The sequence below is a fragment of the Thunnus thynnus genome, chromosome 18 (assembly GCF_963924715.1).
Source record: "Thunnus thynnus chromosome 18, fThuThy2.1, whole genome shotgun sequence".
NCBI lineage: Eukaryota > Metazoa > Chordata > Actinopteri > Scombriformes > Scombridae > Thunnus > Thunnus thynnus.
In genome coordinates this window covers 3,999,762-4,024,489 of record NC_089534.1, presented here as the reverse complement: position 1 = coordinate 4,024,489, position 24,728 = coordinate 3,999,762, and the positions used below count along the sequence as shown (strand labels likewise).

At 37.3% G+C, this 24,728-nt stretch overlaps 1 protein-coding gene and 2 long non-coding RNA genes across 8 annotated transcripts; 2 read left to right on the top strand and 1 right to left on the bottom strand.

Annotated features, from left to right (window-relative positions):
* Positions 1–1,969: 1,969 nt before the first annotated feature.
* LOC137169341 (pregnancy-specific beta-1-glycoprotein 7-like) lies at positions 1,970–16,923 on the top strand. Of its 6 annotated transcripts, none has more exons than XM_067572449.1 (9): positions 1,990–2,440; positions 12,423–12,734; positions 12,843–13,109; positions 13,279–13,392; positions 13,600–13,686; positions 13,782–13,810; positions 14,764–14,820; positions 15,183–15,251; positions 16,422–16,923. In XM_067572449.1, the coding sequence occupies exons 1-9, from the start codon at positions 2,380–2,382 to the stop codon at positions 16,554–16,556; spliced, it is 1,131 nt and encodes a 376-aa protein (XP_067428550.1). In that variant the 5' UTR covers positions 1,990–2,379; the 3' UTR covers positions 16,557–16,923. The 6 variants fall into 6 exon arrangements, with proteins under 6 accessions (XP_067428551.1, XP_067428548.1, XP_067428550.1 ...); XM_067572451.1 differs by lacking the exon at positions 1,990–2,440 and adding an exon at positions 12,024–12,201 and having other exon boundaries at positions 12,426–12,734; XM_067572448.1 differs by lacking the exon at positions 1,990–2,440 and adding an exon at positions 12,025–12,201.
* LOC137169342 (uncharacterized) lies at positions 4,954–6,282 on the bottom strand. Its single transcript, XR_010924443.1, has 3 exons — positions 6,219–6,282; positions 5,945–5,980; positions 4,954–5,037 (listed from the first exon to the last, which is right to left on the bottom strand). It is a non-coding gene; the product is annotated as an uncharacterized lncRNA (long non-coding RNA).
* A 7,435-nt stretch (positions 16,924–24,358) lies between the features above and the next one.
* LOC137169548 (uncharacterized) lies at positions 24,359–24,728 on the top strand. Its single transcript, XR_010924484.1, has 3 exons — positions 24,359–24,466; positions 24,557–24,585; positions 24,671–24,728. It is a non-coding gene; the product is annotated as an uncharacterized lncRNA (long non-coding RNA).

The window sequence follows — 24,728 nt, the reverse complement described above, 5'->3', positions numbered from 1 at the left end:
TTTGAATATTAAAAATAATAAGGAATGAAATTCAAATTAGATTATAGAGGAAGATTGACAGCACCAGAATTTACAGAGCTGATGGTCTCTGTTCCTTTTTGCCATTCTGTAGTTTTGGTTCTGTTAGTGATCCCAGAAGTGAGATCATCAAATAAAACACATCTTCTTTTCTCAACTTCTCCGACAACAAGAGTCTCAATTTCATAATCTTTTTTGCCGTTCTTTTCATTGCCCTGCCTGAAAACTTGTGGTGCAAACAGCATTTTTATATGCAAATTACTGATTAAGGGAGTGTTTACATCCATTTATGGCTTACAATGGGAGTGGAAATCACTCTTGTGCATGTGTCTACAATTGCACAATGATTGAGATTTATAAAACAGAATCATGTGCAGCACAGCTTTATAAATCTGACAAAAGTAGTGTGTAGTTTTAGTCATGAATCTACACAGAGTTTTAGGTATGTGGCCCCAGAATGAGCCCCCAGTGAGAAAGGGATGAATCCTCCAGATGTTGTACAGGACGAATGTGAAGGGCGGGCTACAGCTGCAATAGTTACAGTAGTAGCTTATGAGTGTGGGTGTGGTTTGAAGTTATTAATATTAATTTATGGTTTACTGTACACTGCCTTTTGGATTAAAGGGGCTGTATTATGCTTTTCCTTATTTTCAGACATATATATATAATGTCACAATCTCAGATGTTCATGTTAAAAGTGGCCGACATGTCAAATAACGAGGTAAACGTATGTAGCAGTAATCCCTGTGAGCAAAGAGCAGCAGCTTCAGACTGCTCTGAACGCTCAGTTTCCAACATTTTTTTCTACTTTCAGCCCGAGCTGACATCAGTTTGTGATGGATTTCTTTATATGGACATCTGCTATGTGCACAATGCGCATCGCTGCTCCGCTCTGGGAGTAGTTACATCAAGCCATTACGCCATTACACAGCACAGCAAAGTAAAATAAATAGTTTACCTGTTGGAGGTGTGCTGGTCATCTGCAGCTCTTCATAAAACATCATCATCACTGTGACTGTTTCTGCTTGTACTATTCCTCCCTGCATTATTTCTAACTGATCCGCTGAACAAACAGCTCCATGTGTTGTTGTTTCAACCGGTTTTTAGCGCCGCTAACAAAGCTCCACTAATTCAGTGAGGAACACATTTTACTTCCTGTAAATTCTTCACAATAAAAGTCTCCTGTTAGTTAGTCACGTAAAAGCTTTTAATTTGAAGCAGTAAAACAGGAAATGTCTGGTTTGCATTGACGGTAAAGTTACACAACTCTGATATGTAAAGCTGGCCAATCATATAAAGCTGGGTGCCTTAAAGAGACAGGAGCTAAAACAGAGTGTAAAGAGAAACTGTGTATATTAAGGGACTGCACTAAGGGCCAGTATGAGACAAATAAGGAGTTTTTTGAACTGTGAATCATGCAGAGCTGCTCTAGTGGAGTCCAAAAATAAAAATTTAGAGCTGAAGGAAGCATAATAGGTCCTGTTTAAGGACTGTAGGTGTAGCTGCCCTTTAAGAGTGATATTTTTCTCTTGCTTAGCTCCACCCATGACTCCCCCTCTGCATGCCAGATTCCTTATAGACACTTTTTGTGACGCGTGAGTTGCTGGAGAGGCAGAGAACAGTGCCATCTACTATTTGACCAGGCACTGGTCAAATAATACCCCAAAGCCCCTCTCAGAAAATGTGAGTCATCCACATTGACTCACATTAAAAAGACAATTACATCTGATTGACAAGAGCCGTGACACTGACTCAAACTCGTAATTGAAATTTAATTTTAAATGAAATTTAGTTCTTGGGTTCACAAGTGGTGACTTTCACCTTCAACTCCAAAAACCCGGGTTGAGTTCTCAGTTCATAGTAAGAAGATTCCTGCATGAGTGAAGTTTACATTTTGACTTTAGGTTATTCTTATTCATTTCTGGTCAGCAGATTCTCTTCACATCATCCGTGAGACTGAAAACATCAGTGGTTTGTGTCATCTCTGCACTGAACCACAGCTTCCTCCTGCAGCTGTATTTTTAGAAAAGACGGCTGGTTACTATAGATGCTGATAGATTATTAATCTATCGTTGGACAGTAAGTCACTGTGAATGAGAAAGTTAACTATAAAGGACTAAAATGTAAAAGTTAAACAGTCTTTGGCTGCTAAAACTGAATATTTTGAGTAAATGAAAAGCGGATATGACCTGCCTACATAAATTCGGCAACTTGCAAAAGAGAAAAAAACACACTGACAGCCACATTGAGGAAGTGACTTATAGGAAGTAGATTCTCCATTTCTCTTAAACACTCACCCAGTTCAGAGACTCTGACCGTTGATAGCTGAGAAGGAGCATAAAAAAGAGACAGAGAGGCACGATGGATGAATTCAGATGGATTCAAATGTTTTTATTTCTGATACTGGAGCTTCAGATTACAGGTAAGGATACATAGAACATACCAGAAACATTTTATTTGATTAAAACAGCCAACAGCTGTTTGTTTTTAACCTGATGAGTTCAGTGGACTCTTGAAAACTGAGAATGAGACATTTTTGCAAACTTCTGTTGAATCTAACATTTTCTTCACACTAACTATAAACATGAAAACCATGTTCATATTTCAGCTTATTTTTCATGTTTCTATCACCTCTTTTTCACAGCAGTGACTGGACAGTTTTCCTCTGTCTTTGTCAGAGATGGAGATGATGCCACTTTGCCTTGTGAAAATGTGACAGCCAATCAGAATAAATGTGACAATACTAACTGGATCTACAGCGGTTCAAACCCAGTGGATCTGGTCAAACGTGGACAGATTCATGAAAATACCGAAGTTAAATCAGACAGACTGAGTGTTACAGCGAACTGTTCTTTGGTTATAAAGAAGATCACACAAGAGGATGTTGGTGTTTATTACTGTCAGCAGGACATATCAGGACAAGACTCCCAGGTTGTTCTGTCTGTTATTAACAGTGAGTATTTACACCACTAAGTTTTCAGCTCAAACTGTTAGAACAATATACTGAAACATTACAATAGTTGATGAAGCAATTTTATCTTTATATATTTATGTTCTTCACCAGTGAATAAACATGAAGACAGTGACTATGTGACGCTGACCTGCTCTGTGTGGACACATGATTCATGTATACACACAGTGAAGTGGCTATATGAGGGTCATGATGTGGATGAAGACGTGAAAATACTACAGAATGGCTGCTATGGTTTAGTGAGATTTCCTGCTTCTCATCTCAAGCTGAAGTCAACATATCATAGGATATTTCAGTTTAAAGTGACAGATGGTTACACTAACAAAGAACATCTGTTTACCTTCAGCCCTCCGTCCTCAGGTGAGAATATGATTAACTGTTTGTAATCAACATAAACTGATGTGAATCACAAACTACATTTGTTTACTTTGTATATTTGTGATAATATCATTATTTTAGTTAATGCAAATGGTAAACACAAGGTATTTTCTTGCCTCACAATTTGTGTTGTGTTATTTCATTTTTCCAGGTGACAAAACAACAACAGCAACAACAGAAGTAACAACAAGAACAACTGTAAACAACCACAAACCAAGGACCAACTCAACAGAGCCCACAATCAGTGATACTCCAACACCAGAAGGTAGCAACTGAACATCTCTTGTATTTATTTTTAGAGCTTTTTATCTTTTTCTCTCTCTCCATTAGCTTTCAAAGACAAAAGTATGAATATCAGATCTGCACTTGAAGCTGCGGGTGGAGATATTTTCTTCTTTTAAAGGATTTTGAACAGAACAGAAAGCTGCAGCCAAAATGTTTTAAATGTTTTTATTCTCCTTCCAGATTGGTGGTGGTACATCATTGCAGCTGTGGGTTTAGCAGCGCTCTTGATAATTGTTGTGGTTGTCATCAGACGGAAGAGAACTACAGGTAAGAACATTCTCAGATGAAACTTTTATAAACAAGAAGTTTTGACAAACCTGGAGTTTCACTGTGGAAGTCGACTCTCTCTTTTGTCTTTTTAGGAAACAAAACACAGACAGATGAAGACACGGTGAGTTTAAAACTGAATTATCAAATGCTTATACACTTATGACTTTGCACAGTAGTGTTTATGATTTTTTTTTTTTTTTCTTATTGTCAACAAATCTCATGTGCAGAGACGAACCAACAATGAAGTGATCTACTAACAAGTATATCAAATATATCTTATTCCTCCGTGTTGTAGACCTCCGTTGTTCTCCAAAAACTATTAAAAACATGTAAATGAGCCACACCGCTGCACTGGGTGACATGTTCCTTCCAGGCTATGATACACACACAATACTTGTTAGCAGATCAGTTCATTGTTGGTTTGGCTCTACACATGAGTTATGTTGACAATAAGATAAATATAGAAAATTGCCAGCCTTGTCCTTTAAATTTTAAATCAGGTCTATAATGTCGTACTATACTTTTTGTACACCTGCCAGCCAATCAGAAGCAAGTACTTTCTTTAGAAATTGAAACTTTTCTGTTTTTGTCCAGAGGCTGACTATAAACCCTGCAGTGACTCAGTCTGCTCCAGAAACCAGTCAGGACACGGTGAGATCACACATTACACACTGTACGAAGCTACACTCACTGTTATGTTTCCTTGTTCTTTACTGTATAAGACACGCAGCGACTGTTGAGTTTAATTTTCTTGTGCAAGAGAGAAGAAAAGGGAAGTAAGATGATGCAGCCGATTACACCAGAATAGATAGAATAGAAGAGTGTGAAGCAGGAAGTCATGAGTGTTGCATGTTGGTTGTCATGGAGAAAAAAACACACATGCTCAGAAAGCTATTAATAAACTTGAAAGCATTCAGAGATCAGACAAGACAAAATCAAGTCATGAGAGTGAGTCAGTATATCAGTGTATCCACATGTTACTGATCAACCATCATGTTGTCTTCACTGTGTAGGCTGATCCTGAAGATGGTGTTTCCTACGCCTCCATCAGCTACACCAAGAAGACCAACAGTGAAGCCCGGGTAAGCTGTGTTTGGGTATACATGGTGCTGTTACTGAAAGAGGAAAAAACAAGTTATTTTAAAGGATATTGCTGGCAATTTTCTATATTTTTATTATTTCCAACAAATCTCATGTGCAAAGTCAAACCAACAATGAATTGATCTCTGTGCTGTAGATGTCTGCTGTTGTCCAAAAACTATTAAAAACATATAAATGAGTCACACCGTTGTACTGGGTGACATGTTCCTTCATCACAAAGAGTTTTGGCACATTAGTTTGTGTAAAAACAGCACTAAAACACTAATAATAGTGATATTAGTAGTTCTATGTGAGGCAGATGCCACTGAGCATGTGCAGGAACACGAGTCTGTTTAAAGTGCTTCTCTGGCTTGTTTTACTACATATCACTCTTGACTTTATACTACATTGGAATAAAGAACTTAAGTAATATGTAGCACAACAAGCTGGCAAATAAACATGTAAACAGAACTGCATTCCTGTATATGCTCAGTAGCGTCTGCGTTACAAGGAACCACTTGCTCAAGACTGAAAATGTGATCACTGTTATTAGTCTTTGGAGCCGTTTCTAAACAAACTAATGTGAACAAACTCTTTATAATGAAGGAACATGTCAGCCAGTGTAGCAGTGTGGCTCACTGACATGTTTTTAATAGTTTTTGGAAAACAATGGAGATCTACATCACGGAGGAATAAGATATATCAGGCTTTAGATACACATACAATACTTGTTAGTAGATCAGTTCATTGTTTTCTATCTCTGCACATGAGATATGTTGACAATAAAACAAATATAGAACATACAATATAGAAAATCGCCAGCCATATCCTTGAAGTACTGTACTGTGGTCCTAAACCAGCAAGCAAGATTTATGACATTTCTTATAAACGTTTATATTCCACAAAGGATGAATCGTGATGTTTTGTTGGTGACCATCTCACCTTTACTCTAGCGCCACCATCAGACCATCATGTCATCTACACACACAAGATATTTCATCATCTAATTAGCAGATAAAGGCTGAAACATGGTGAACATGTCAGTTCTTAGATGGCAGTAAAGTCAGGATTTTCTGAACGTTTGTTAGGTTATATTGTGTCATATGTTGAGTATAGGTACTGTATATTGTGTATGAAATGTGTTGTGTTTTTTTTGTTTGTTTCTCAGGTTCGGGTTGAAGGTGATGGTGATGGTGAAGGTGATGCAGTGACCTACAGCACTGTGAAAGCTTCCTCTGCTTCTGCTGGAGCCTCCGCAGATCCCAACAACGTCTACGCGACCATCGAAAATCCCAACAAATAGTAGACCACAGTGTTCATATCATTACTTTTACTTTATATCTGATTTATGATATTTCACATTTTAATTGTAAATGTTTATTTATGTAGTTATATCTACTGTCTTTCGTGGTAGTGGTATTTTTCTCTTTATCCTCTATTTTTTGACTGTTATGCACCACAACAACAACAAAGCAAATTCCTTGTATAAAGCTATTTGGCAATAAATCTCTTTTTGATTCTGATTAGTTAAAGCTTTATGATGAGAAAACCTGTAAGTCGCTTCACTTTTTCTGGTGGAGCTTCTGTTGATCCAAGCAACCTCTACTGTACTATCAACAAACCAACCTACAGTGCCTGAGCACCGTTTTACTGGCTTTGGCTGTTTCAGAATAAATATCTGAATCTTCACCAACTGAGCAAATCCTCAAAGATCTGATCTTGCAATACAGTGTTTATGTTTAGGCACTGGCAGCAAATAATCTTGCTTTTAATTTGACAAGCTTACATTATTAATTTCCAGTTGACATTGTGGGTGTATATGATGTGTTATTAGCTTTGTATTTTGTATTATGCATCCAGTGTTTTTTGCTTTGTACTGTTTGTTATTGTGCTGTTATCTGTCTTAACTGTGACTGCAGATGAAAATGAGCTATAAGCTAACTCTGGTACAGCACATCAAATGGTAACATTTATGTTTAACACTGTACATGGTCCCAATAAATAAATAATAATGATAATGATAATAACTTGGTTAAGTTTGAGGAGAGATCATGGTCTCAGTTTAATACAGAAAAAAGTCAGCAGGCAGTGATTACATTTGTTAAGGCAACATAACAAACAACAAAAGTTGTTTGTTATGTTGCCTTAACAAGTTGTATATGAATTAAATTTCTAGGAGACGGTCATTACACTATTATTATATTATGGATACTCTTTTGATCCCTGCAGAGAAACTGTGTAAATACAAGTTTTTTTGGACAAAAAATATGTGAATTAATAAATAAATAACTTTGACTACAAGAGAAGTGACTTCTTATTGGTTATGTTTATTGTTATGATCATTTCCAGGATGTATTGTTGTAAAAACCTTTTTGTCCAGAAGGGGGTGCAGTAGGTTAAATGATAAAAAGTTAGATGAACCTGCAGTCAGGCACTTTATTGTGCTCATTGATGAATGTACCACGGTTATGTATTTAATGATATTGTATTTATATTTGTTTTCAACATTGAAGATGTCATCAAGACATGTTTTAAGATGTGAAAATGCTTGCAATAATCATTTGTGTGATATGGTATTGATATATTTTTTCCACAAAAAAGTTCAATTACCTTATTAAAATCCTTAAAATGACATCTACTCCTTCTCCCTCATTGAAAAATCCCAAATCTTTTTTCTAGTGAATGAATATAAATACATAGAGTTTTTTTCCCATTAACAGACAATTTAGGGTCTCTGGCAAAAGACTTATCTGTGTTAGTTTGATGACATAATGACTTCACCTGTATGAACAGTCAATGATTCATGTAGAAAATTGGACTTGATGCTTTATTTGTGTTTTAGTTCAATGTTCCAATAACTGTCTCTAACAACAATCAAATCAAAGAACATAGACAACAAAATGTTCATTTTAATTAACATATTTATTTCTGGAAACAATCCCTCAAGCTCAGAGATCTGTTGATTATAAGTTAAACAACATTTTTAGAAAATGTAGTCTATGTGATGATTCTAACTGTGTAGAACTGTTATGTTGTGTCAGTTGTTTCATTTATGCTTTGTATTTTAATATATAACATGGCTTGCAAACAGCTACATAAGCCAAGTGAGGCAAATTCATCATCCATTTCAGCACCATGGACAGCAACTTCTTTAAAGCACCACATGTCAGCTAGCAGTGTTTGCAGATTCAGATCCTTGTTGTGCAATTCTCCTGGTCTTAAAGCAGCTATAATCTATGTTTTTTTTTACAGTAACCATGTATAAGCTGACAGTGTGTAATGTGTTGGTCTTGACTCATAGTGATGAACTACAGAGAATTATCAGTGACTCTGCAGCTCCCCTCGGCCTTATGGAGCTTTATAGTGAGTTTCAGCTCATTGTTTAGCTGTCTGGCTTCAACTTTACTGTTTCGGTTCACTCTCAGCGCTCTCATAGCGTCGTTCAGCCGCAGCAGGTAGCTATTTTCAGAGAACACACTCTAAAAAGCCACTGTACACTACCTGCTCAGCACCAAACGGCAAACAGATAAAGTTAGCTGTAGACCAGCTGGTGAACTTAGCAGCTAAAGAGCCAGATATTTCCCTCAGGAGTTGGTAGAGAGCAAAAACAGAGCTAAAAGAGAGTGAATATTGGACTTACCTTCACCAGGTGGACAGAAACACGACTCCAAATGAATGATAATGTTGCTCCGTATCTGCTGGATGTGGAAATAAGCAACTGTTTGCTAACAAGTTCAACAATTCAACTTAAAAGATGACGATATGTCAGTGTTGTGTTCACTACATCTTTCTGCTGAAAACAAGTGGCCAAAAAATCAGTTAACACAGGTTTAACATACATGTTACTGATCACAACAAGTTTCACTTGCTGTGTTTATTGGATTATATCTAAATTAAACATTTCTAACATATTTTTCCTCAGTTCATACTAGGGCTGTTGGAACAAAATTCATGAATCAAATATAAATGGAAAAGTAAAAAAAAAAATAATACCAATCACCAATTCTGAAATTACTATTCTAATGTGTATTTGATATTTTTTATGTGTTGGCTAACTTTAGCGAATCTCACCCTTCTCGCCTTGGCCTACCCACATGTGAAAACGAATGCTTTTGTCACATCTGATGAACAATAAAGTTTTCTGAGTCTGACTGAATCGCAATCTCTCGTGCAATGTGCTAACGTTAACCTCAAACATATCAGATATGGAAGAAAGCGATGCACAGACAGAGATCACCACTCCTAACCATTTAAGAAGCCATGTGTGGAAAGTTTTTCGATTTCCTTCAAACAAATAGAAAAACTTTAAAAAGCAGGCCAACAGTAAAATACTTGAGCCTGAGTGGTCAGTGCTGCAGCTGCAGTTTGGGGTTTGGACACACAGCTCCTACTCAAGCTATCATTTGGGCTCAAAGTGCATCCTGACACAAATAACACATATTGATGTAAACAAGCACAAACTGACATGAATTTATTTATATTTCAGTTAACTGTGTAGTTTAATTACTATGATCCAGTACAATGAAAGCTTATTTAATATTTATATTTTAGTTCATGTTATTCATTCTGTGCTTGAAAGTTAAACAGTCTTTGGCTGTTTGGCTGTTAGCTGTTAGCAAGAAAGCTATCACCTGTTTATTGGTAATGATGGAATGCCCTCTAGTGGACAGAACGTATAACAACATGTTGATAGTTGCATTGGCAATGCCTGTGTATACAGTGTATAGGTACATAGTAAATATTAATAACAGGCTAAATGTCAGCATTAAAAGCTCAAATATAATTTGAATATTAAAAATAATAAGGAATGAAATTCAAATTAGATTATAGAGGAAGATTGACAGCACCAGAATTTACAGAGCTGATGGTCTCTGTTCCTTTTTGCCATTCTGTAGTTTTGGTTCTGTTAGTGATCCCAGAAGTGAGATCATCAAATAAAACACATCTTCTTTTCTCAACTTCTCCGACAACAAAAGTCTCAATTTCATAATCTTTTTTGCCGTTCTTGTCATTGCCATGCCTGAAAACTTGTGGCGCAAACAGCATTTTTATATGCAAATTACTGATTAAGGGAGTGTTTACATCCATTTATGGCTTACAATGGGAGTGGAAATCACTCTTGTGCATGTGTCTACAATTGCACAATGATTGAGATTTATAAAACAGAATCATGTGTAGCACAGCTTTATACACCTGACAAAAAACAATGCATATGCATATTTCTGGCTTTGTGTGTGTAGTTTTAGTCATGAGTTTTAGGTATGTGACCCCAGAATGAGCCCCCAGTGAGAAAGGGATGAATCTTCCAGATGTTGTACAGGATGAATGTGAAGGGTGGGCTACAGCTGCAATAGTTACAGTAGTAGCTTATGAGTGTGGGTGTGGTTTGAAGTTATTAATATTAATTTATGGTTTACTGTACACTGCCTTTTGGATTAAAGGGGCTGTATTATGCTTTTCCTTATTTTCAGACATATATATAATGTCACAATCTCAGATGTTCATGTTAAAAGTGGCCGACATGTCAAATAACGAGGTAAATGTATGTAGCAGTAATTCCTGTGAGCAAAAAGCAGCAGCTTCAGACTGCTCCGAATGCTCAGTTTCCAACATTTTTTTCTACTTTCAGCCCGAGCTGACGTCAGTTTGTGATGGATTTCTTTATATGGACATCTGCTACGTGCACAACATGCATCGCTGCTCTGCTCTGGGAGTAGTTACATCAGGCCATTACGCCATTACACAGCACAGCAAAGTAAAATAAGTAGTTTACCTGTTGGAGGTGTGCTGGTCGTCTGCAGCTCTTCATAAAACATCATCATCACTGTGACTGTTTCTGCTTGTACTATTCCTCCCTGCATTATTTCTAACTGATCCGCTGAACAAACAGCTCCAAATAGCTCCATGTGTTGTTGTTTCGACCAGTTTTAAGCGCCACTAACAAAGCTCCACTAATTCAGTGAGGAACACGTTTCACTTCCTGTAAAGTCTTCACAATAAAAGTCTCCTGTTAGTTAGTCACGTAAAAGCTTTTAATTTGAAGCAGTAAAACAGGAAATCTCTTGTTTGCAATGACGGTAAAGTTACACAACTCTGATACTTAAAGCTGGCCAATCAGAACAGAGTGGACTCATTGGGAGGGGGGCCTTAAAGAGACAGGAGCTGAAACGGAGTGTAAAGAGAAACTGTGTATATTAAGGGACTGCACTAAGGGCCAGTATGAGACAAATAAGAACTGTGAATCATGCAGAGCTACTATAGTGGAGTCCAAAAATAAAAATTTAGAGCTGAAGGAAGCATAATAGGTCCTCTTTAAGGACTGTAGGTGTAGCTGCCCTTTAACAGTGATATTTTTCTCTTGCTTAGCTCCACCCATGACTCCCCCCCTGCATGCCAGATTCCTTACAGACACTTTTTGTGACGCATGAGTTACTGCAAAGGCAGAAAACAGTGCCATCTACTATTTGACCAGGCACTGGTCAAATAATACCCCAAAGCCCCTCTCAGAAAATGTGAGTCATCCATTGTCATTCTGACTCAAACTCGTAATTGAAATTTAATTTTAAATGAAATTTAGTTCTTGGGTTCACAAGTGGTGACTTTCACCTTCAACTCCAAAAACCGAGGTTGAGTTCACAGTTCATAGTAAGAAGATTCCTGCATGAGTGAAGTTTACATTTTGACTTTAGGTTATTCTTATTCATTTCTGGTCAGCAGATTCTCTTCACATCATCCGTGAGACTGAAAACATCAGTGGTTTGTGTCATCTCTGCGCTGAACCACAGCTTCCTCCTGCAGCTGTATTTTTAGAAAAGACGGCTGGTTACTATAAATGCTGATAGATTATTAATCTATCGTTGGACAGTAAGTCACTGTGAATGAGAAAGTTAACTATAAATGACTAAAATGTAAAAGTTAAACAGTCTTTGGCTGCTAAAACTGAATATTTTGAGTAAATGAAAAGCGGATATGGCCTGCCTTCGGCAACTTGCAAAAGAGAAAAAAATACACTGACAGCCACATTGAGGAAGTGACTTATAGGAAGTAGATTCTCCATTTCTCTTAAACACTCACCCAGTTCAGAGACTCTGACCGTTGATAGCTGAGAAGGAGCATAAAAAAGAGACAGAGAGGCACGATGGATGAATTCAGATGGATTCAAATGTTTTTATTTCTTATACTGGAGCTTCAGATTACAGGTAAGGATACATAGAACATACCAGAAACATGTTATGTGATCAGGACAGCCAACAGCTGTTTGTTTTCACCTGATGAGTTCACTGGACTTTTGGAAACTGAGAATGAGACATTTTTGCAAACTTCTGTTGAATCTAAAACTTTCTTCACACTAAATATAAACATGAAAACCATGTTCATATTTCAGCTTATTTTTCATGATTCTATCTCATCTTTATCACAGCAGTGACTGAACAGTTTTCCTCCATCATTGTCAGAGATGGAGATGATGTCACTTTGCCTTGTGAAAGTGTGACAGCCAATCAGGATAAATGTGACAATACTGACTGGATCTACAGCCGTACAGGATACTCAGTGGATCTGGTCAAACGTGGACAGATTCATGAAAATACCAAAGTTAAATCAGACAGACTGAGTGTTACAGCGAACTGTTCTCTGGTTATAAAGAAGATCACACAAGAGGATGTTGGTCCTTACCACTGTCAGCAGCACATATCAGGACAAGACTCCCAGCTTTATCTGTCTGTTATTAACAGTGAGTATTTACACTATTAAGTTTTCAGCTCAAACTGTCTTGTTAGAACAATATACTGAAACATTACAATAACTGATAAAGCAATTTTGTCTTTATGTTCTTCACCAGTGACTAAACATGAAGACGGTGACTATGTGACGCTGTCCTGCTCTGTGTCGACATATGATTCATGTAGACACACAGTGAAGTGGCTGAATGAGGGTCATGATGTGGATGAAGACGTGACAATATTACAGATTAGCTGCTATGATGCAGTGAGATTTCCTACTTCTCATCTCAACCTGAAGTCAACATCTCATGAGATATTTCAGTGTAAAGTGAAAGATGGTTACACTAAGAAAGAACATCTGTTTACCTTCAGCCCTCCGTCCTCAGGTGAGAATATGATTAACTGTTTGTAATCAACATAAACGGATGTGAATCACAAACTACATTTGTTTACTTTGTATATTTGTGATGATATCATTATTTTAGTTAATGCAAATGGTGAACACAAGGTATTTTCTTGCCTCACAATTTGTGTTGTGTTATTTCATTTGTCCAGGTGACAAAACAACAACAGCAACAACAGAAGTAACAACAAGATTAACTGTAAACAGCCACAAACCAAGGACCAACTCAACAGAGCCCACAATCAGTGAAACTCCAACACCAGATGGTAGCAACTGAACATTTATTGTATTTCTTTTTAGAACTTTTTTTTTTTTATCTTTTTCTCTCTCTCCATTAGCTTTCAAAGACAAAAGTATGAATACCAGATCTGCACTTGAAGCTGCGGGTGGAGATATTTTCTTCTTTTAAAGGATTTTGAACAGAACAGAAAGCTGCAGCCAAAATGTTTTAAATGTTTTTATTCTCCTTCCAGATTGGTGGTGGTACATCATTGCAGCTGTGGGTTTAGCAGCGCTCTTGATAATTGTTGTGGTTGTCATCAGACGGAAGAGAACTACAGGTAAGAACATTCTCAGATGAAACTTTTATAAACAAGAAGTTTTGACAAACCTGGAGTTTCACTGTGGAAGTCGACTCTCTCTTTTGTCTTTTTAGGAAACAAAACACAGACAGATGAAGACACGGTGAGTTTAAAACTGAATTATCAAATGCTTATACACTTATGACTTTTCACAGTAGTGTTTATGATAGTCGTTTATAATTAACTGTGGTTTACAGTAATACACCTCACTCGCTGACTTACGATCATGCTTTAAAGGATACAGCTGTCGATTTTCTATGTTTTTCTTATTGTCAACAAATCTCATGTTCAGAGACGAACCAACAATGAAGTGATCTACTAACAAGTATATCAAATATATCTTATTCCTCTTTGCTGTACATCTCCGTTGTTGTCCAAAAACTATTAAAAACATGTAAATGAGCCACACCGCTGCACTGGGTGACATGTTCCTTCACCATGAAGAGTTTGTTTGGAAACCACTCAAAACACTAATAACAGAGATCACATTTTCACTCTCTGGAGAGTAGTTCTGTTTACGGCAGATGCACTGAGCATGTGCAGGTTCTGTTTATAGAGCTTCACTAGCTTGTTGTGCTACATATCACAACCTCTTGATTTTGTACTACATTGAGCATCTTTTGTATACGTTTTGTGATAATAATAATACGTTGTGATATGTAGCACAACAAGTAACAACAACCATACAGAACTACAGGCATAAACAAACCATGACCAAACTCTTCATGGTGAAGGAACATGTCACCCAGTGCAGCAGTGTGGCTCATTTACATGTTTTTAATAGTTTTTGGACAACAATGGAGGTCTACAGCACAGAGGAATAAGATATATCAGGCTATGATACACATACAATACTTAATAGCAGATCAGTTCATTATTGGTTTGGATCCAAATTTGAGATTTGTTGACAATAAGAAAAATATAGAAAATTGCCAGCCTTGTCCTTTAACTTTTAAATCAGGTCTATAATGTCAAATTATACTTTTTTTTACACCTGCCAGCCAATCAGAAGCAAGTACTTTCTTTAGAAATTGAAACTTTTCTGTTTTTGTCCAGAAGCTGACTGTAAACCCTGCAGTGACTCAATCTGCTCCAGAAACCAGTCAGGACATGGTGAGATCACACATTACACACTGCACGAAGCTACACTCACTGTTATGTTTCCTTGTTCTTTACTGTATAAGACACGCAGCGACTGTTGAGTTTAATTTTCTTGTGCAAGAGAGAAGAAAAGGGAAGTAAGATGATGCAGCTGATTGCGCCAGAATAGCTAGAATAGAAGAGTGTGAAGCAGGAAGTCATGAGTGTTGCATGTTGGTTGTCATGGAGAAAAAAACGCACATGCTCAGAAAGCTATTAATAAACTTGAAAGCATTCAGAGATCAGACAAGACAAAATCAAGTCATGAGAGTGAGTCAGTATATCAGTGTATCCACATGTTACTGATCTGCCATCATGTTGTCTTCACTGTGTAGGCTGATCCTGAAGATGGTGTTTCCTACGCCTCCATCAGCTACACCAAGAAGACCAACAGTGAAGCCCGGGTAAGCTATGTTTGGGTATACATGGTGCTGTTACTGAAAGAAGAAAAAACAAGTTATTTTAAAGGATACCGCTGGCAATTTTCTATATTTTTATTATTTTCAACAAATCTCATGTGCAAAGTCAAACCAACAATGAATTGATCTCTGTGCTGTAGACGTCTGCTGTTGTCCAAAAACTATTAAAAACATATAAATGAGTCACACCGTTGTACTGGGTGACATGTTCCTTCATCACAAAGAGTTTTGGCACATTAGTTTGTGTAAAAACAGCACTAAAACACTAATAATAGTGATATTAGTAGTTCTATGTGAGGCAGATGCCACTGAGCATGTACAGGAACATGAGTCTGTTTAAAGTGCTTCTCTGGCTTGTTTTACTACATATCACTCTTGACTTTATACTACATTGGAATAAAGAACTTTAGTAATATGTAGCACAACAAGCTAGCAAATAAACATGTAAACAGAACTGCATTCCTGTCTATGCTCAGTAGCGTCTGCGTTACAAGGAACCACTTGCTCAAGACTGAAAATGTGATCACTGTTATTAGTCTTTGGAGCCGTTTCTAAACAAACTAATGTGAACAAACTCTTTATAATGAAGGAACATGTCAGCCAGTGCAGCAGTGTGGCTCACTGACATGTTTTTAATAGTTTTTGGAAAACAATGGAGATCTACATCACAGAAGAATAAGATATATCAGGCTTTGGATACACATACAATACTTGTTAGTAGATCAGTTCATTGTTTTTTTATCTCTGCACATGAGATATGTTGACAATAAAACAAATATAGAACATACAGTTTAGAAAATCGCCAGCCATATCCTTGAAGTACTGTACTGTGGTCCTAAACCAGCAAGCAAGATTTATGACATTTGTTATAAACATTTATAGTCCACAAAGGATGAATCGTGATGTTTTGTTGGTGACCATCTCGCCTTTACTCTAGCGCCACCATCAGACCATCATGTCATCTTCACACACAAGATATTTCATCATCTAACTAGCAGATAAAGGCTGAAACATGGTGAACATGTCAGTTCTTAGATGGCAGTAAAGTCAGGATTTTCTGAACTTTTGTCAGGTTATATTGTGTCATATGTTGAATATATGTACTGTATATTGTGTATGAAATGTGTTGTGTTTTTTTTTTTGTTTGTTTCTCAGGTTCGGGTTGAAGGTGATGGTGATGGTGAAGGTGATGCAGTGACCTACAGCACTGTGAAAGCTTCCTCTGCTTCTGCTGGAGCCTCCGCAGATCCCAACAACGTCTACGCTACCATTGAAAATCCCAACAAATAGTAGACCACAGTCTTCATATCATTACTTTTATGATATTTCACATTTTAATTGTAAATTTTTACTTGTATAATTATATCACCTGTCTTTCGTGGTAGTGGTATTTTTCTCTTTACCTTCTATTTTTTGACTGTTATGCACCACAACAACAAAGCAAATTCCTTGTATAAAGCTACTTGGCATTAAACCTGTTTCTGCTTCTGATTAGTTAAAGCTTTATGATGAGAAAACCTGTTTTTGTTTGTTGAATCAAAGCCAATTACCCTTTACTATTCCTTTTCTGGAGCTTCTGTTGATCCAAGTAACCTTTACTCTACCAACAAACCAACCTACAGTGCCTGAGTACCATTTTACTGGCTTTAGATATTCACTGTTGACTAAATTTGACTAAATCCATACTGAGCAGATCTTTGAATCTTCATCAACCAGGCAAATCCTCAAAGATCTGATCCTGCAATAAAGAGGTTATGTTTGCTGAGGCAACATAATTGATAAAATAATTTAGTTGTATATGAATGAAATTTTGAATATTTTTTTTATTCCTGCAGAGAAACTGTGTAAAGACAAGTTTTATGAACAAAAATTATATAAATAAATAAACAAATATAACAACAAGAGAAGTGACTAGTTATGTTTATTTTTATGATCATTTCCAGGATGTATTGTTGTTAAAAGGTTTATTGTCCAGAAGGGGGTGCAGTAGATTAAATAGTAAAAAGTTTAAGTAATAACCCAACATTTATAAATAATCATAATATAGGATACATTTTGGTTGATGAACTTGCAGTCAGGAACTTTATTGTGCTCATTGATGTATTTACCACTGTTATTATTAATGACATGGTATTTATATTCGTTTTCATCAATGCTTGGAATAATCATTTGTGTGATATGGTATTTATATGTTTTTTCCCACAAAAAAGTTCAATTACCCTATTAAAATCCTTAAAATGACATCTACTCCTTGTCCCTCATTGAAAAATCCCAAATCTACGAATATGCACATACTTTATATTTCAAAAGTTGAACTGTTGGACACAAGATGTCTCCTCCTTCACTGTAAAGTCCATTCTCAGTGTTTGTGCATTGCAGGTTTCAAGTTAACACATCACACCTGTGTAAAATTAACTTAAGTTGCATACTGGACCGTGATTGGCTCCAAACTAGTTGTGATGTCACAAATCGTGCTCGTACTGCAGGTACACAACTTAAACTCAGACTGAAGATGAGCTCAGAGAAACTTTCCTCTTTCAGCAGATGAACATGAAAACAAACTCTGCACATACATCAAACATCCAACTGAAGGAACAAGAAGAAGAAGAAGAACTGAGTGAGCTCCTCTCAATCCTACATGCTCATTCCAACTTCTCAATATTTTTGTCAGGCTGCTGTAACATCTGACCTTTGACCCTCTAATAGGCCTATTGCTCATTAAATAATTTAGACTAAGTGAAGCTGTACTCACTGAAGCTGTGGCGAAGCTTGGAGCACTAAACACATTGTACAGCTGAGGCTGATGGGAATGTCATTAGTTTGGCAGCTATATCCAATATTATATTTATCCTATTTATTATATCCATATAGGCTATATGTTTTTTTATAGTGTAAGAATATAAATAAGTAATAATTTTTTTCTCCCATTAACTGACAATTTAGGGTTTCTGGCAAAAGTCTGATCCATGTTAGTTTGATGACAAAACCGACGCGGTTTTGCTCCGTCCTCTGCACAGCGCCCTATTCTACCGGGAGCGGGTCAGAAGCGGAGCGTCTTCACTGTGGGGAAGCCTTCCGCTGTTTAAAGTCAGTTGCACTCCTACTACAGTAATTACAGCAGCCCAGTCGAAGCTGATAAAGTCCCTTAAGTCTACCGTAATTACTGAAGTAGCAGGGCAACTAAACTGCCCAGTTTTGTTAACTTGCTCAGCTTTCGTTGATTTGGTAATTTTCTTGATTTTGTGCTTCTTCTATGGTTAAGTAAGCTACGCAGTTAAATGGTTTCTTTAGTCATCTGTTTTAATTGCGTTTATTGTTGATATACGACCAGGAGTCTGAATAGGGTATTTTATTTTGAAAATTGACCGGATGCTCAATGCTGTTTTTGTGTCTCACTTCCTGCCCAGCTCGATCTGCTCTGTGCTGCTTGACGCGGCTTCCGTAAAAAATAGACGAGGCACCTGTCTGTAGCGCAGCGGAGCGGAGAGCCGCTTCTGAAACTGTGCACCGTGTCATATTCTGGTGGGCGAGGAGTTTGACTGCCTTCTGAGTTCATGTGTGGTGTCTAACATCCCCAGGAAGTTTTTAATAAGCTGTATTTTAGTGTCTTGACAGTTCAACTTCCAACTTCCTCAGTCCGCCTCCTCCAACCGACAACCAAACCAAGTCTAATATGAATGAAAACTGTAACAGACCTTGTTAAATCTACTGACTTCCTTCTGTTGTATTTGTAAAGATGGATAGCTCATCCAGGTCTCTGGAAATTACATTTGTACTGAGAATTACCTCTAAAAATGCAAATACTATCACTGTGCACAGGAAGTGAGAGAGCAATGTGACTCGATTTCAAAAGAATTATATGAATAGAGCTTGTGGTTATAGATGAGAAGTACTCTGACACTGAGACACCACAATGTAAAGGAGGAGTGTTGTGCTTGTGGTTGGTGGGTTAAGAGAGACGTGAATGTCTCTCTTTACCCTGTATGAACAGTCAATAATGCGTTTAGAAAGTTGGATTTGATGCTTTATTTGTGCTTTAGTTCAATGTTCCAATAACCTCCCCTGACAACAATTAAATCAAAGAACAAAGGCAACAAAATGTTCATTTTATTTAACATATTTCTTTCTGGAAACAATCCCTCAAGCTCAGAGATCTGTTGATTATAATTTAAGCAACAGATTTAGAAATGTACTCTATGTGATGATTCTAACTGTGTAGAACTATTCTGTTGTGTCAGTTGTTTCATTTATGCTTTGTATTTTAATATATAACATGGCTTGCAAACAGCTACATAAGCCAAATGAGGTGAATTCATCATCCATTTCAGCACCACGGACAGCAACACTACCAACCTCCTTATCAACAAGCGCATGAACTTCCTCTCAGTTGACATGATCCAAGTGTGCTGCAGGAAGGCGTCTGATCCCTGGTGAGGAGCTATAATTCACCTGGTGGAAAGCAGCAGTAGGAGGGTGATGAGGGTCTGTAACCCCCTCCTCCTACATTGTCAGAGAAATGCCAAAAAATACCTTTTAAGCAGTTTCATTTTTCGTGACAACATAAATTAACTTGTGATCTTGAGATAATGGCATTAAAAAAATTATTGCAAGCACGACTGTTCTTGTCTTACATAAGAACTTTATCATGCAAACTTGGTCATCAACACTTCCCTCTCTGTTCTTAGAAAAAGATATTTAGCTGCAATGAGGAACAAACAATTCTTAGACAACTAAAATATCACCATTTCAAGCAGTTTCATTTTATTATACTTAATGAAGAAGGAGAGCGGGGTGGAGAGAGGGAATAAGAACCAATATATGACAGATTTGAACCCATAACTTTAAGAGCCACCTGAAGGCTTCTTGTGTTTGATCTAAATAGTTGAGCTATCCATGTGAGGGAGACATGGAGAGGAGAAGACAGGAAGGAACAAATGAGAATGAGCTCCACCCATGATAAATCGCGAGGAATCAGCCTTTTGCTTTAGTGTGATAACAACATAAATTAACTTGTGATCTCGAGATAATGGCATTAAAAAAATTAAACTTGTCAATTGCTGCCAGTTAATTACTGTAAAATTCACAGTAGATTTTTTACAGTGTACTGTCACCTTTTTGTCTTGCAACATATACTGTAGAGCCTTATCATTACAACCCTAAACAACAAGTACATGAATATGATCACATATTACAGTGAAAGACGCAGAACTGCTGGGAAGAAGACAGAAAAGCAACAACACTGAGCAACCAAATCTTTTTATATGAATGATTGACAGGTGTTAGTAACATGTGACCCTTATATAACTCCTTATATACCTGCCTGAGCTACTGTAAGTATCTACTCCATATATATAAAAGTTAAATTGAGAGAGTGACCACAAAATTTCCAGGGATTAATTTTTTGAAGTTTGACATGAATCCAAATAGCAACAGTTTTTCTTACGTGTTAATAAAGTGTTTGTTCCCAAGAGCCTTATAAGGCTAACTTGGTCATCATTAGAGGGTAAAACCTCCAGAGTTTGGCTGATGTTGTACCCACATTCACATCAAAAATTAGTTCAGAAAAATATGCTGCAATGAGGAACAAACAAATTCTCAAACAACTAAAATATCACCATATATGTTTTTTCTAGCAGTAACTTCATCATGCACTGTGTCATATTCCGGTGGGCGAGGAGTTTGACTCACTTCTGTGTTCATGTGTGGTGTCTAAGATCCCCAGGGAGTTTTTAATAAGCTGTATTTTAACACCTTAACAGTTTAACTTCCAACTACCTCAGTCCTCCTCCTCTAATATGAATGAAAACTGTAACAGACCTTGTTAAATCTACTGACTTCCTTCTGTTGTATTTAGATTGGATATCTAAACAATTGGATAGCTCATCTAGGTCTCTGGAAATTACATTTGTACTGAGAATTACCTCTAAAAATGCTAATACTATCACTGTGCAGAAGAATGAGAGCCAATTTCAAAAGAATCATATTAATAGAGCTCTTATATGAACAGAGCTTGTGGTTATAGATGGGAAGTACTTTGACACTGAGACATCACAATGTAAAGGAGGAGTGTTGTGGTTGTGGTCGATGGGTTAAGAGAGACGTCACTGTCAACGCCAGCTCTCAGCTCATACTACATTATGTTTTTTGCTGTGAGTGATGTTTAATCATGACTGAGGGAGGAGTTTAATAGATATTTAGAGAGATGAGTAATTGATAATTGACATAAATTTATCAACTTTAAGAAAGGAAATAACATTCCAGTCACTATAAGGAAGTGACACTTTACTAATAAAAGTAGGGAGATGCTGGGTCTCTCTTTTAAAGAAGCACTAGTTGAGAAACGTTGACCATTCAATGCGTCAGAACAACAAGATGGATGAATTCAGATGGATTAAAATATCTTTATTTCTGATTCTCGTGCTTCACTTCAGAGGTAAGGACAGATTTTATATATATTTCAATAAAAGGAACATTGCATACTTAAAGTAGAGTAGAGTTTAGTGGATAATACACATTTATGAATGTCTTGTATTTCAATTTATCCTCACATTAACTGTGAATATAACAGTCATGTCCCTATTTAGGTTAATTTTTCATATTTCTCTTTCATCTTCTCAACAGCAGTAACAGGACAAGCTTCTTACACCACTGTCAGAGATGGAGATGAAGTTACTTTGTCTTGTGAAAATGTGATAAATGATCAGGACAAATGTGACAGTACTACCTGGCTCTTTGTTGGTTCAGGAAGCACAGCAGCAGTAGCGCTGATTGAACTTGGGCAGATTGATGAAAATGCCAAAGCTAAATCAGACAGACTGAGTGTTACAGTGAACTGTTCTCTGGTTATAAAGAAGGTCACAGTTGAGGATGTTGGTGATTACACCTGCAGACAGTTCGACAAATCAGGACGACAACAAGGTCAAGACTCTCGGGTTTTACTGTCTGTTGTTACCAGTGAGTATTTACATCATAATGTTTTCAGTTCAAACTGTCTTGTTAGAACAATATACTGAAACGTTACAATAATTATGATCACAGTGATGAAGTTAATCTGACTCTTGTTGTCTTTCTCTCACAATATCTCCATCTTCACCAGTGACTGAACATAGGGACACCAGTAGGATCAGCTTGTACTGCTCTTTGTTGACATATGGAGAGTGCCGACACACAGTCAAGTGGCTGTATGACGGTCAGGATGTGGATAAACAATATGTAAGAACATCACAGTCTCACTGTTTCGCCGCTGTGACATTGAAGACGTTGCATCACAAGTCCAACTATTATGAGTTATTTAAGTGTAAAGTGACAGACAAAAGCAGGGGAGAAGTGCAGCAGTTTACCTACAGCCCTCCATCATCAGGTGAGTGTATGATGAGCTGTAAAATCATTTCATCCTCATGTCAAAAATATTAAACTACATTTGTTTATTTGATGGATTTTTAAAGTTTTCAGATGACATCATTCTTTCTCATTTAGTTACTACAGATTGTAAACGTGAGGTATTTTCTCATGTTACAGTTTGTTGACAGCTGCAGAATTACTAGATTTACTAGAATTGGGCAAGACTGAAGATGCATGTTTAAAGCACTACATGTCAGCAAGCAGTGTTTGCAGATTCTGATCCTTGTTGTGTTATTCTTCTAATCTTAAAGTGGCTATAATCTATGTTTTTACAGTAACCATGTTTAAGCTGACAGTGTGTAATGTGTTGGTTGTGACTCGTAGTGATGACCCTACAGAAAATTATCAGTGACTCTGCAGCTCCCCTCGGCTTTACAGAGCTTTATAGTGAGTTTCAGCTCATTGTTCAGCTTTCCGGCTGCAACTTTACTGTTTTGGTTCACTCTCAGTGCTCTCATAGCATTGTTCAGCAGCAGAAGGCAGTTGTTTTCATAGAAAAAGCTCTTAAAACCAAGTCCCCAGGATGTGCATTGTACTTTGAAGCCAATTTGACATAGTGGCCAGACTGTGTAATTACAGCTTCTGGGTCCAACAGGGGCCCAAAAAGCATTTTTCCCCACATATAATCATGGGAAAAGGAGACATTAGTGCGCTTGTTCTATGGGCCAAGAAGGGTCTATCTGCAGACTCACAGTATCTACACGACACACACCCCTGACCCCTAACCCTAACCCTATCCATCTCACTGCTCATGCCTAAACCCAACCAAGTGGGTGTGTCATGTAGTAAAGTGGGTGTGTCGTTTAGATACTGCGAGTCCACAGATAGACCTACTTGTATTGGACCACAACACAGAAGATCATGCGGAAGCTGTGCAGAATATCCGGGTAATTTTACACCCGGAAGTCGAACTTTTTTGGCTTCATGCACCATTGAGCAGCTTTCATAGGAATAAACAGGGCCCGGCCTCCCGAGCTGTATCCATTCTCTTAATACATCCATGCTAAAAAGCCACTGTACACGACCTGCTCAGCACCAAACTGCAAACAGACACAGTTAGCTGTAGACTACCTGGTGAACATAGTGGAGCATTTAGCACCTAAAGAGCCAGATATTTCCCTCAGGAGTTGGTAGAGAGTAAAAACAGAACTAAAAAAGAATGAATATCGGACTTAGATTCACCAGAAACACAACTCCAAATGAATGATGATGTTGCTCTGTAACTGCTGGATGTGGAAATGAGCAACTGTTTGCTGACAAGTTCATTGTTCATGTCAGTGTTGTGTTCACTACTTGTTTCTGTTGCCCCCAGGTGGCCAAAAAACATACATGTTACAGATCACAACAAGTGATGTTTGCTGTATTTTTTGGATTATATATATAAAGTAAACTTTTCATCAGTTCAAATTTCAAAATGAAAAAAATACAAACATTTCAACAACAGTGTAAATACTGTATATCTAAGCATGAATTGCTTGATATATAGGAATGATCCTGATGATCAAATGAAACTTACAAATTCTTATTCATTTATGTTATGTTACTCTTTTATTTCCACAGCAAACACAAACATGCTCCTTAAAATGTTTTAAATTTGCCAAAAACTGTTAAATGTATATTGGAAAGGGAAAAAAAAGGTTTCTGCTCTTCTATAACTAAAACTTTCTTCAGTGACACATTTCTATATTCCACAGTTCGTACAGATTTTTCTGCTCTGAGCTACGCCACGTTGGTGATGCATGTGGCTGAACTCCTCCTCATCATCATTGTGATTACTATTCTTCTCTTCAGAGCTCGAGGTGAGAAAATGTACACACAAGTTTATTAAGTCTGATTGAAACAAACTGTAAGTTTAGAACTGAAATGTTACTCTGTGATTTGTTTTGCAGGGAACCAGAGACCACCTGATGACAACACTGTGAGTTGATGTGTAAAATCAATTAATAAAGTCCATGTTACTGTAATGCAGGACTGTGAATGTCTCACTGTTTGTGTTTGTGCAGGTTTTAAACTCAGGAAGAAGTCGAACAGTGAAGCGTTTTGGTCCAGCAGCCAGTCAGG

Bases quoted from the DNA above. Each gene is read 5' to 3' on its own strand.
- LOC137169341 (XM_067572447.1), top strand. From the start codon at position 2,380: ATGGATGAATTCAGATGGATTCAAATGTTTTTATTTCTGATACTGGAG. The intron at 4,044-4,516 runs GTGAGTTTAAAA...GTTTTTGTCCAG, and splicing joins CACAGACAGATGAAGACACG to AGGCTGACTATAAACCCTGC. The intron at 4,574-4,935 runs GTGAGATCACAC...TTCACTGTGTAG, and splicing joins CAGAAACCAGTCAGGACACG to GCTGATCCTGAAGATGGTGT.